Source organism: Diuraphis noxia, unplaced genomic scaffold, assembly GCF_037042655.1.
Source record: "Diuraphis noxia isolate RWA-SAM2 unplaced genomic scaffold, SU_Dnox_SAM2 contig0002, whole genome shotgun sequence".
Taxonomy (NCBI): domain Eukaryota; kingdom Metazoa; phylum Arthropoda; class Insecta; order Hemiptera; family Aphididae; genus Diuraphis; species Diuraphis noxia.
In genome coordinates this window covers 61,104,033-61,119,048 of record NW_028301712.1, presented here as the reverse complement: position 1 = coordinate 61,119,048, position 15,016 = coordinate 61,104,033, and the positions used below count along the sequence as shown (strand labels likewise).

At 24.5% G+C, this 15,016-nt stretch overlaps 1 protein-coding gene across 3 annotated transcripts in view; it reads right to left on the bottom strand.

The window, feature by feature from the left end:
* Positions 1-14,414, bottom strand: part of DCX-EMAP (Doublecortin-domain-containing echinoderm-microtubule-associated protein) — a 30,071-nt gene extending 15,657 nt beyond the window's left edge. The window contains exons 1-5 of one of the 3 annotated variants that reach the window (XM_015511551.2): positions 14,158-14,414; positions 11,537-11,638; positions 11,231-11,460; positions 9,936-10,139; positions 8,087-8,314 (exon numbers count right to left, since the gene is read on the bottom strand). In XM_015511551.2, the coding sequence (XP_015367037.1) occupies positions 8,087-8,314; positions 9,936-10,139; positions 11,231-11,425 (627 nt within the window). In that variant the 5' untranslated portion in view covers positions 11,426-11,460; positions 11,537-11,638; positions 14,158-14,414. The remainder of the gene's footprint in view (positions 1-8,086; positions 8,315-9,935; positions 10,140-11,230; positions 11,461-11,536; positions 11,639-14,157) is intronic. The other 2 variants (XM_015511550.2, XM_089219575.1) reach the window with 2 other exon arrangements.
* Positions 14,415-15,016: the final 602 nt, after the last annotated feature.

Below are 15,016 nucleotides of genomic sequence, written 5' to 3'. Positions count from 1 at the left end.
TTTATTAACTGTAAAATGCACTCTCCTATATTTAAAAAAAATATTTACTTTATATTTTAATATTTTAAATTTAATTTATTATGTGGGACTATTAGACTATACTTATATACGATTTTTACTGAGTTTACAGCATCACAATATACAAAAATGAAATTTTAATATCTTGCATAATAAATTATAAAATGCATATTAAATTTATTTATTCAAAATGGGAATCCATGTGGTTATATATGATATTTTCTATTATGTGTTGTGTTGATAATATGTGTATTCTATTTACTTTACTTAACCTATTTACTTAACCCCCATTACTACAGACATAATATCCTTAAGGCACAAAGTTACATAACTCGAAAACTACTAGTTTGAATTTTGATTTAGATGCATCAACATTTTTGAAAAAAAAGTCTGCTTATTAATAAAAATAAATAAGGTTCCTAATTGAAAAAATTTAAAATTTACTTAACTATATTATTAGTTATGACTTATGTCATATAAATAGTTGTATATAAATAATAAATGATATAAATAATAAATATTAAATAGATAATATAACTATTAAATAACTAGGTAATAATTTTCTAATAAATATTGAATAGTTGGTTAAAGTTTCTAGTATTTCTACATAGTGGCCCCTCGTGAATTAATGAAGTTGGCCCCCCAACTTTGTGCAAACATTTTCAAAATTGTTGCAAACAATTGTAAATAATTATAAATTTAATACCCAAATTTGAAAACACTCCCCATGGCCGTTGATTCAAAAATAAGTTTTCGGGGGGCAAATTTCATACAGCCCCCACGCGATGTGTCTGATCGCTTCCGGACTAATTGTAAACAATTGTAAATTACCTGTAAATAATTGTAAGTCTAATTTCCAAATTTGTAAATTAACTGAAAACTTAAAAATTAAAAAATAAAGTTGGGGGCCAGGTTGACGCAGCCCCTGACTTTGGCAGTTCTAGTTCGGTAATCCGACCAAATTATACGTTGGCTGATTATGAGTTATTACTAGGAAACGGATTTAAATGCTCTAAAAAACAAGAAAAATGCCTTAAAAAATACGATTTAATGCCTTAAAAAATGCTTTAACATCAAAAAATGCACTAAAAAAATGCCCTAAAAAACTTTAAAAATGGGTTTATAATTTATATTCAATAAAAACAAAATTTTGTATTTAAAACTTATAAAAAAAAACATTATTATGAAAAATCTAATAAAAAATATTTAAATACAATACAACCTTAATTAATTAACTTTAGATAAATAGTTTATCATATCTTATCTCTTATCTTTACCTTAATGTGGGTAATAATCTTATATACATTTTAGTATCAAATTTGGATAAAATTGGATATTTTAACAAGGAGTAACAATTTTAGTCAGATAATTATTTTTAAGATATTTAAAAATTAAGAAAAAGCATACATTAATACATGAAACAAAATATGTTTGAATTATCAACACAAAAAATAATATAATATATAGTCGCATAGATACTTTAAATCTTCATAAAATAGTTATAACTATTATAAAATTATTTTCTATTTCTCTCCAAGATATAACATTTTCAATATATTATGACTCTGTGTAAGGTATTTATTGGAATGATAAATATTTTAGTATATTTATATTTTAGATTCTGAACGAAATGAGGATGACGTATTGATTTATAAATGATGTATATTTTTTTTTTTTACTTATATTTTGAGTCAATATAGAAAACATTTTGTGAGCGTATAAAATTTATATTCAAATATTGTACTCATATATAATATATTATAATTTAAATATAGGTAATATAATATATCCTAGACTGACAAATCATCTCCGTTTAGAATCGTTTGTTGCATCAATGATACCCCTGTCACCGCATTCAAATTTAACACATCCATTATAGTAACCTACTCTCCGTCTCCACTATACAGTAGAGCGATACTCACTTGCCCAATTTTAGATTCTGAGCGGAGCGATGAATGTATTGATTTTACCACGATGTGTGTTTTTTTTTTTTTTTGTGTCTGTCAACACGATTTAGGGCAGTAAAAGTGCTTCGATTCTTGATCTTGACTTCAGTACCTCGTTCGATCAGAAAGAGAAACTAGTTGGTAGTTTGGGGGGTCAAAAGTAAAAAATTCTTAATACTTTTCTAAATAATCGAGAAAAACAAACTAAAAATTAAGGGAAAAACGGGAAATTTTACGCAAACTCATTTTTCGACAAAATCGATTTTGGTTTTTGATGTAACTTTAAAACAAATGACCATAGATACATGAAATTTTCACCAAATGTTTATATAAGTATATTCTATCCACCATGCAATTTTCAAAAAATTTCGACTAAAGTTGAACTATTCATAGGCATTTGAAATTTTCGATCATTATTAGTTTTTTTTAAATTCATATCGATAAAAATTTATTTGTTAGGCAGAAAAGCTTGAAAATTTAATACAAGGCTCTTAACATATTGTTACAATAGAAGTTGAAAAATAAAAGAAATTCATAGTCACAATTTTTTTTTATAAGCATTCAAAATTTGAATTTTGACAAAATACGAAAAATCACGAAAATTCACAAATTATTTTAAGCTAGAAATTCATAAAAAATTTTCTTTTTAAATCTAAGATTTCAAAATTTAATACAAGATTCCTTACAAGTTTTTCAAACTTTATCACAAATAAAAAGTCCACCGGAAATTCAAATTAAATTTTTATGAGCATTTGAAATTTAAATTTTTACAACATTGGATTTTCACTGGATTTCACATTTAGTGATTTTCTTATTTTGGTATAACTCTAAAAGACTAAAACAAATGGCCGCAGATACTTGAAATTTTCACTGAATATTTATATAGGAATTTTCTATATTTGATACAATTTTCAAAATATTTAGATTTGTTTTGAGCTGTTTACTGACATTTTAATTTTTAAACTTTTTTAGTTTTTTTTTTCTATAAATATCGATAAAAATGTATTTGTTCGGTAGAAAAGCTTGAAAATTTAATATAAGGCTCCTAACATATTTTTACAATAGCAGTTGCAAAATAAAAGGAATACATAGACACATTTTTTTTTAAACATTCAAAGTTTGAGTTTTGACAACATATTATTAAAAAATCACGAAAATTCAGAAATTATTTCAAACTAGAAATTCATAAAAATTTTTCTTTTTAAATCTAAGATTTGAAAATGTTTAATAATCTATAATATATCCTAGACAGATAAATTGTCTTCGCTCAGAATCGTTTTTCGTATACAATGATATAATATCATTGGATTCAAATTTAATTCCATCCATTACAGTAACCCACTTGTAACCTACTGTACAGCAGAGCGACATACACGACTTACCCGGCTTTTTTTTTTTTAAATGATCGTCGTTAAAAGTTTGAAAATGTAATACAAGATTACTCATAAGTCGTTATAATTGTTGTAAAAAAATTATTTGAAAAGAAATCCTGCTTATTTTTTTATAGATGACTGAAAGAAAAATTTGAAAAAAATTATTAAAAATTATTAAAGTCTGCAAATTATATTAAGTTAGAAATTTATAAAAATTTTACAATTTTATTTAAGATTTGAATATTTCATATTAGATTACTCATAAGTCATATAGGTACCTTAGTTACAAAATATCGAAAATATATAGAAGGTAACCATAATGTATATATAAATACATATATAAAATTTAATTGCATGATAAAATATTTTTCCAACGTGTCTTTTTAAAATATAAGAGTCCCAGAAAAAAAAATTTAACAATAAATGATTCAGTATAATTTTTTTTATTTAAAGACGGGTTTTACCTTATTTTGTGTTTCCTGATTATTTTTAAAAAAACTGAAAATGTTCTGCTCTAAAGTGCTAACAAAATTCAATTAGCTAATAGAATTTATGATAATATTTTTGGAATCATATATAATATTGTATTTTGTAATAATTATAAACATAATAGTATAAATCATCCAATACAGACACAACCAAGCTAAAGATCTCCTCATATGACGACATCAAAAAGGCAGTTAAAACACAAATAAGTAAATATGGCATTTACTCTGGAACGATCAAGACACAAAGCTAAACCAGATAAAAAGAACAACATTCAGATGGGAAAATCATGGTTTCAACAGAAAAGAAGAAACCACTATAAATCGACTCAGAATTGGATACTCCAAATTAACACATGGATACCTCATGGCAAAAGAAGAACCTCCCACATGTGAAGGATGTGGGACTCCCCTAACCATCAAATACATACAAACGGAATGCCAACTCTATCAACAAGAACGAATAAACTTCAACATTACAAAAACACTTGATTCATTACTCGGTCCGGATCCCGCTCAAAACAGGAAAATAATTAATTTTTTAAAATCAATTAATTTAATAGACCAAATATAATAATGTAAATATAATTATGTAACAAAAGTATCTACAAAAAAAAACTGTAACTAATGGCCTATGATGCCGGGTTGTAAAAATAGATCAATAAAAAAAAAAAAATAGTATAAATACATTAGTCAATAAATCAATGTAATAATTTGTCAAAAATAGATACAATTCGATGATGTATTATATTTTGTTATGATAATTACTAACAGATTTTATAAGATATAATCTACTGAAATTTTCGTTTTTATATTTATTAATTTTTCATTTTCATTTTTTCTTATTAGAATAAGCCTCGGCAGCGAAGGCCACTGGCTGACGTTTTACAATTAACAATGACATAATATTAGTTATTACAATGATTTTGTTAGTACATTTCATATTATGATTAATTTTTTACATATATTTATTATTTATTACAAAATACAATATCATTTATAATTGAAATTATCAAAATTTATTTCAATCATTTTATACTATTTTACTTTTTTTTTTTATAAATAATTTTATATTTTATTAATTCTTTGTATATTTACCTTGCCTATTTTACCGGCTATATATCGTAATAATATATATATATATATATATATTTATTTAAATATGAGTGCAATTGGTATATTTTTTCAAGGTAGTCTGGGGGGGGGATACAAAAAAGCATTTTCGGGGGCATCTGGTTCACGTCCATTTAATTTTGAGATTCTTGTTTATGACATGTCACATATATTTAAAAGAATATCTGATTTTACTACAATTAATTTTAAATAAAATATTGAGGGTTCTGTCGCAGAACAGCCTCCCTCCTCATATTTTATCATTGTGTAAATATTATGTTAAAAAAAAATTTGTTTATTGTACTTATGTTACAGATTATAAATATTCTATTTTAATAATAATAAAAAAAAAAAAAAAAAATAAATGATTCCAAAATATTTTATTTAAAATTAATTGTAGTAAGTATCAAATATTCTTTTAAATATATATGACATGTCATAAACAAGAATCTCAAAATTAAACGGACGTGAACCAACTGCCCCCGAAAGTGCCTTTTTTGTAACCCCCCCCCCCCCCAAGACTATATTATTATATATAATATTATTACGGTATATATTATATAGCCGGTAAAATAGGGAAGGTAAATTTACAAAGAATTAATAAAATATAAAATAATTTATAAAAAAAAAGTAAAATAGTATAAAATGATTGAAATAAATTTTGATAATTTCAATTCAATTATAAATAATATTGTATTTTTTTTTTTATTAAGGAAAAAGTCTCGGTAACGTAACCATTGGCTTGTTTTTACACATAATGATAATTTAAATTAAATTGTACAATTCAATATCTTTAAAATATAAAATTATATTTTGGATGGATTCTTCGTCAGGGCCCAGTGCGTAATGTAGGTGTTCCGGTATGTTGAATTTTTGTCTTGTCTCTTTTGTGTTCGGTAATAATGTGTTTTATTGTAGTTGTAATTCCACATTTAAGGCATATTTTTGGTGGCTCTTTTTTCATAAGGTTACGTGTGATGCGTATGGCCTATTCTGAGGCGATTAAGTATGACCTCTTCTTTTGAACGACATTGGGTTTTCCCATTTTTCGATAGTTCTTTTTATCTCATTTAATTTGTTATTCATTTTAATCCATTCTTTTTGCCAAATATTGTATTTTGCAATAAATAATAAATATAATAAATGATACAAATAATATAGATAACTTTAAAATTAAAAATTAATAAATAATATAAAAACAAGAATATCAGTAGATTATATCTTATAAAATCTGTCAGTAATTATCATAACAAAATATAATACATCGAATTACATCTATTTTTTTTGACAAATTATTACATTAAATGCCACTAATAATTAGAATATTTATTATTTTATTGACTAATGTATTTATACTCTTTTATTTATAATTATTACAAAATACAATATTATATAAAATTCCAAAAATATTATTATAAATTCTATTAGCCAATTGAATTTTGTTAGCACTTTAGAGTGGAACATTTTCAGTTTTTTTCAAAACAATCAGGAAACACAAAATAAGATGAAACCTGCCCTTTGAATAAAAAAATTTACACTAGTTGTAAAAATGTTTAAAATTGTATAACCGTTAATACAAATTTTATTTATGTACTTTCACAAAATATGTTTATATTAATACTTTCTTCCTTTTCTACATTATAATCTAACCTAATATAATTTACAAAATATATTTTCACTTTTCATGCAAAATATTGACATTTAAAATTGTCTATATTTTTAATTTTTTTTTTTTTGATTTATAATTAAATTAGAAAAACATTATTAATAAGTCAAATAGCTTGAAACTTTAACATAAAACTCGTTATTAATTGATTTTATCAAATTTTTAAGTTGAAATTTTATCAAAATTAGATATCTAATTAAAAAATCACTTTTTTCTTCAATGCATCAATCAAAGTTATTATATTCAATAGGTATTGTAAATCAACAAATATCAATTGCTCAGAATAGAAACTTTTTGAGATTGCGTATTTATATTACGTAATAATTTCTATGAACAAAATATAATCTTCAAAATATTTAGATTAAGTTTTACCTATTTATACAAATATACAATTATACCATTAACCACTCACTCAGTTTTTAGATTCAACATAGGTATAATTAAAAAACAATTGTTGTTACATCCCATAGTAATTAATAAAACAATATATGCAATATTTAAAATAAATCAATTGTTCAACATTCAGTTCTATTAATAGAAAAATAAATTGATTGTTCTTATTTTTATGTATAGTTTATTACAAAAAATTACTTTTATTTTTTAATACTAAAAATTAAAAATTTAAATTTGAGTTTTTTTTAGAGAAATTCAAGATAGCCAATTTTTAAATTGGATTATAAGAACAATTTTATTTTAAATTAATTTAAAACATAATAACTTTTTCCAAAATATTATTTCTGGGAATTTCTTAACATGAGTACTTATAGGTATTTCTTAAATTATTTATTGACCATATAATTTTCACATTTTTTGTCATACGTTTCAGTAGCATTTTATTTTATTTCATTTTTATTTTTTTGTCAGGTTCTGTTTAAGAGTCCCTGTCTATAATACACAATCGAGTCTCAATAACCTTAAATCTTTAAATTTTTCCTTACCCTTAAAGTGTTTTTAAATTGTATTTAAGGCATATATAACTCAAATAATACTTAAGCCTAATTTATTTGTTAATTCGATACATAATATAATTAAGTACTTAAATAATTATACCAATTATATTGTTTATATAGTATAACTTACATTATTGGAATTATTTTATTGGGGGCTTACTCGCTTATTTCTTATAAATTACGGCGGCAAATGTTTATATAGTTTGAATTGTACGTATCATTGTGTCATGACTACCTATGTGATATACTAATATAATGGCACTCTGATTTTACATTGCTCGGAAGTTTTAACTTCAATTGTGACTATATTTCAACCAACATTGGTTATTGCAATCTTCATATACAATTAAGCATAATATAACAGTTTTTAATTAATCATGTTTAATCACATTATGAACTTTTTATAAAGTATTGGGTAGAATAGCTGTAATGTATCTTACCATAAAATAAAATAGGATAACATGTAATTAAACAAACACAATTTACTTTGAAATTTTAATTTTGTCATTCAATTAAAATTGTATTACATAAATACCTTGAAACTTTTATAAGAGGAAACCACGTATGACTGATCATCTTCTAATTGATCTAAGCTGACAACCCTGCCGCCATCCATAGAAAATAAATATCGAGCTCCACGAGGTAAATCCATTCGTGCTGATAATTTGTCAAATAATGCTTCTAAATTTCCAATATCTCTCCCAGGTCTGAACCGTAGCTCTAATCCAGGAAAGTATAAATCACCGTTTTTAAAAAATGTTACCTAAAAATATAACAAGTATATTAACTATATGCTTAAGCTTATGTTGTATTGTTTAAAGTCATGAATACACTAAATAATAAATATTTTTTTTTAACAAAGTTTAATAAAATGATAGGTATTAATACAATGATACTATAGATTCGTCAAAGTATACCCAATTATTTAACGATTTTAAAAATCATTAGAATAATGAAATGTTATAATACTTATAATTTTATTTAAAAGGAACATTCAAAACGTTTGCCGCGGAACAATGATCTAAATATGGTTCTGAGAAAGATATATTTATCTTTGGGTGATTCATTTAACATAGGACACCCGTTATTCAAAAAGTATTTATAAGTATTTATGTTCTTGTAAATAGTTTTTTATATGGTTTCAAATCGTTACAAAACAACATTTGTATGAAAAAATTATATTTTATGTTCTATTATTTATTTATTTTTTAGTTTTTAGTATTTTGAATTAAATGTTAATATTCTATTTGAATTTCATCTTCGAAAGCAAAATATTTTGCTGGGTATTTTCAAATGTAAAAAATCAAATTTAGGATGAGAATTTTATGATTAATAAGTATTAAATGCGTTTGATATAAGCGGAGTAGTGGAACAACATTTTGTAGGGTAACTGTATACTTTAAATACTTAAACTAATCGTTCTTTATTCAATTTTTATGTACCAAAATAATTGAAAAAATATCCTGCTTTGGAATATGAAATTAAAATTGTATGAAGATAATTCCAAAAAGATAAAAACTTAAGAAATGTTATGAATAAAAAATATTTAAAAAAAACTACATATGATTTTTTTAGAAATGTTGTTTTAACAACTAGAAACCATGTAAAAAATTGTTTTCAATAACATTTATAATTTTTGAAGTAATGGTTGTCTTATTATAACAGAATCACTCGGTATTAATAATAAATCGTATACTTAACGATTATTACGAAATAAAAAAAATTAAAAAAATTAAATACACAATTAATAAGTTAATAAGAAATTTTTAAAAATAAACATTTTTTCATCATATTTTCGATTTCACACCCCAAATTAAAAAAAATACAAATTAAAATCGTAGTTATAAATCATTATTTTTAATCTTTATATAAATTAAATAACATTTACTGGTTAATACTGATAATCGACAAGCATAAAGCGTAAAAATATTTTTTGATAAAACACGATTGTTTGGAGGCAAATATTTAAATTCAAAGTATAGTAATTATAATCATACAGCTCTATATCAATCAGTAATTTACCATACAAATAAAAAATTTAAAAAAATCATTCATTTTACTATATTTAAATATTTAATGCATATTGAATAGGTACATTCTGTACCTATATACTAGTGCATATACTAGCTGTAGTGGTATACACTAGATAAATAGATATTAAAATTTACATACAATATATAAATTTAAGCTTATTGTATCATCATTTTTAACACTATTAGAGATTATAATAAAAAGATGTAAAACAAATTATTTAGTAAAATAGGGTTACACATCATTTAGAATAACTTGCGTCTTGCAGTATTATGACGTTACGGTAAACATGTTAAAACGATTTGTATCTACTTTCTGCCCCTTATGTCTTACTACCTAATACATTTTCTCACTTTTCTCGCTTTCCAATAGGATAGATGATTATATTTTTCTTTAGCTACTCTAGAAGCAGCTAATCCAGGGACTGGAGCAGGCATAACTGATGATGTTTCGCTCCCGTTGTCATTACCAGGACTAGCTGCTCTGCTGTTGGGTACACTCTGCCAATATCCGGCTGGTCCGATATTATGTCCCATTTGTTGTGTATGACGTGACACCTACAATTTTAATTGATAGATTTAATTTATTTCAATATTTGATTGAAAATATTAGATCTATATGTAACAATTTATACAGGTACTAATTTCTGTATTTCTTATATTCTAATTTGTTGTAAGTTTATTTACATTATACGCATCATTTTCAATTTATTTTTAATAATTCTCTACTCAATTTATAAGTTAAAAATAATTCAGTATTATCAAATAAACACCACTCTAGCTCTTAAATTATGAATCATACAAATTACTCATAGAAATGTACAGCTTATTTACTTTAAAATGTTCAAATAAAGATAGGCACTCCCCAAAAATAAATGACAAATATTCATTTCAGGATATTTTATTTTAAGATTCTGATAAAAACGTATTAATATCATCATGAATTAAGATTTATAAATTAAAAAAAAATTATTAATTTAATGCGATGAGTTGTTTTATATAAAAAATATAGTAAATATTTGACTAATGTATATGATAAAAGTATTACCCTAGTACCTAGAGTATAGAGAGTAGTCAGCATTATACCTGTAGCATCATTTAGTAATAATATAATTAATTTACTTTTGAACTATTTACATCTCACAACTATTTTATGAACATTAAAATTTCAGATTATACAACTAAAATTCAAATGGCTTACGTCAAAAAATAACAAATAACATCACATTTTTTAATTCAATATAATCGTGTTTTAAATTTGTATTTGTTCTATATAATTTAAAATTAAATATAATATGGGCTTTGTATGACTTAAAATGATTTAAAAATAGTAACAATTTTGATATTTCTATGGTAAAAAGTTAATAATCATTACAAATATAAAACTTGTCTAATTTAGCATGGGTTGAATACCTAACCATACTGAATACATTCATCTTGCATTGATAACCTAACCTACACGTTGCTTTCACTAATAATAGATACACAATTTTTATTTTTAGTCGATAAAAATGGTCTATAAATAATTGATTGTAATAAATTGGTAACATATCTTTATAATTCGAATGAGTACCTATGCTAAACATTTTACAAAAAAATGTAATTTTGTTGGTATACGTCGAATGTAATAATATGTTACGTCATCTTACTTCTTGACAATCTTCATCTTCACTTTCCGACTTGTTTTCGGACTGAGGGACGTTTAATCTTGCAGGAGCAACAATCTCTTTGACATTTGGTTCATGTTTTTCTTCACTGCCGTCTGCAGACACCATAACTTCTCGCTCTCCCATTGTACTGGATGGTCGAGATGATGGTTGAATAGTGACAGTTGGCGCCAACATTTTTACAATTCATCAAATATGTTTTAGTTGTAGTTCTATATCAAAAAGAAGAATAAATATTTAATAAAACTGGATCTCACGTCATATTTCAACTAATCACCACAAAAGTACCTATACATACATAACTTTCGTGAAAATAGATTTATCACAATAATGTAATGATAAAGTACTTATATGTATATATAATACAAGTGGTTTTCTCCATTAGCTAACCTGTAAAATAAATTATTACTGTGATTATATTTGATTTCGTAGTTAACATAGTACTATGCAAACAATACAATAACATTAAATGTTTTGAGAATTTTATAAATACCTATTATATAATAATGTTCCAAGAATTATAAAACAAACTAACTTTTTGGTAATTACAATATACATACATACATACATACATATATATATAAATATACAATTTAAAACAAAAAGAAATTTCATATAAAATTTTTTTCTAAAAGTAAAATGTATTTTAAACCACGAAAACAAATAAATATTTATTCGTTACGTTAATATTACAGTTATTAAATACTGCAAATAAATTTAACATTTTTGTCAATTATATTCTCATTATAAAATTATAACAAAATCATAAAGGTAATTTATCCTTGACTACCTACATATAATTTATATTAATTTAGGATTATTATGTATACCCTTCGTTTATTATAAAAATACCTCATAAATAAGACTACAGAAAACACTACTTAGTATATAACAAAATAGGAACGAAAAATTAATATTTCGAATATATATGATTTATATATTTTTTATTTTTTATTAAGTAAATGTTAAATAAGGGTAAAAATTTGATTTTGTAGGTTAAAATCAAAATTACAATCTTGAACTTTCTAACAGCATGATAGTAAAAAGGATAGATAGATAATTTATAAAAGTATATAATATAATACCTATGTATTTGAATAGTAGAAAATCGGAAAAGTTAATGCATATTAAAATATCTAATAGGATTAAAAACCTTTAAAAAAGTGGATAAGAATAAGAATACTATGCACAATTTTAAAACTTTTGAAATATATTAAACTGTTTGATATCGAATATTAAGACTTGCTAACGAGTATCAAGAAAAAAATTGTTAGGTGTCATAATATATTGTCCTATTGAATAGGATAATCAACAGTTTACTTTTATTATTCTATATATATAACATACTCAATGTGTAAAATTATTGACTATACGTTAATTATGAGTTAATTTTATACAATATATGACACTTGCATGAGAAAATATATATGAAGAACCTTATTCACAATTTGATAATATAAGTTGATTTTTTATTTGATTTAGCTTAATTATTCTATTCAAGCACGTACAAAAATAATTATTTTAAACTTTTCGATTTAATATATTTTTCGTGTACAAGAAATAATTTTGTACACTTAAAATTATAAAAATTCATCTTAAAAGCATAACAATATTAAAGATATTACATAGCCTTTTTTTTAAATGTTATTAGAAATGTATACAAATAAATGTTTCAACTCTTCACTCATATTCATAGAAACCTGATACCAATAAATGTAAAATATTGCTAGTACAATTTTGAACGTTTGTATGATAAAATAATAATATTTAAGTCTGATAGTATTTTATAATTATTCCTAAATTTCAATAGGTATTTGATAACTTGAATATATTTACTAAATTATAAGTGACACATATGCCTATACATTTGAATTATTCTCAATACATTATAACAATATACACATGAATAAATAAAATATAGTATATATCTTCAATCCCCTTAATTTGGATCCCTATAGCCACAACCAAATCTCGGGAAATTAAAGAGCTGACGAAAAAGCTCGTCAAGCATTACTTCCTCTGATGCTATTAGACTAAATAGTTTCCCCCTTCACGACACTAAATCGATATCAAAAATAATCTCAAACAATATATGGCTAAGGGCATGGAAACAAGGTACCTCAAAACTAAACGAAATCAAAAATAACATCCACACATGACCCTCTCCATCGGACTTCTCAACGAAGATAGAATCCGCAATAAATAGAATGCGTATACGACACACTGGTCATCACTAACTTGATGAAGCAAGAATTTAGAAGACCCACCAATATGTGCCAGTTGTGGTAAATTCCTAGGCTTGAGGCTTATTTAAATAAATATATATATATATATTCGTATATATATATGTATATCTTAAATAATTTAATATTTTGTGTAAACACTACACTAAATAGTGAATAAGGTCGAACGAATATTATTATGGTTTAGTACCTTATATAGTATATTGCATTCAAATTCACCCTTCTGCTACCGTAAAATTTTAAATCAAAATGACCTAAAAACACATTACGCCTGTATAATATTTATTTTTTAATAACGCTAATCTTTTCTTTGTATCTGTTTATTGACTCATCTATACAAAATATGAGAGTTTATAAACACAATAATGTTTGTATATTACATTATTGTATTTATGTGTATTAAATGAATTACTTATTTTTTATAATATGATTTGAACATTTATTTTATATGTTATTTAGTATCGAAACCATAGTTGAATCTGTATATTATTATAAGTCTTTAAGTTTATTTTAATTAATAATTATTATTAAACGTATATTAATTCAGTCTTTATAACTTTTAATAGAGTTGTTAAACACATCCTAATGCAAATGTTATTGAATTAATTTACCTACGCATTGCATATTATATAGTATTAAAAATAGCACTACACTTTGTCTACTCACTTTCAATTCCAAAACGCGTTGTTTTGACTGCAGGAAGTAGAAGAGCCGAATGATCGTCACTCGTGTGAGACGAAAAATAACGCAAATATATCCAAACAGAGATCAACAGATTTGTAATAATTCATAATATTATAACAGCAAAAATAATAACAATATTGTAATTTCGGCCACTGCCGTAATCGCCATACGCTTGGCTTGTACGGTGGTAAGACTACGGATGGAGTTTATAGAAGGCCGACAAGCACACCCCTCGCGCTGTTGGCGACTGTTGACCACCGGTCACGCAATTCTTGGCCAACCACGTTTGTGCCACATTTACCTTGAGCTCAATAGGTTTTGCATGGGCATTGCAGCTGGAAGGGTAAGTTTTGCCACCGGAAAATGAGCGAGACACAATATCAACATGCACGCGTCATTAGTCTATGACGGGCTAGCTGTGATTCGAATTAACCAAAACATTGTGATGATATCATCGCCCCGAAACTGTCTGGCCGATGGTGTAATAATATGTTATAAGAATAATTTTTTTTGCAACATATTTGACGGGATTTTGACGTCATTTAAATACATAAATATTCAGATCAGAACTATAAAAAATGTCTGGACATTTGGTGTTGACCTTATTCCGTCTTGACCGGTAGCTCGTCTCAGCGGATGTTCAGCTATTATCTATAACATCGCGATTATTATTACTTAATATAAATAAATACGAAGATTGTCATACATTAAGATATCATATGAATAAAATTGAAAAAAATCAGTAAACAATTATTTTTATAACACGATTACTAACTATAATATATTTTAGATTCTGAGCGGAGTATGGAATGTATTATTGATTTTACGATGTGTATTTTTT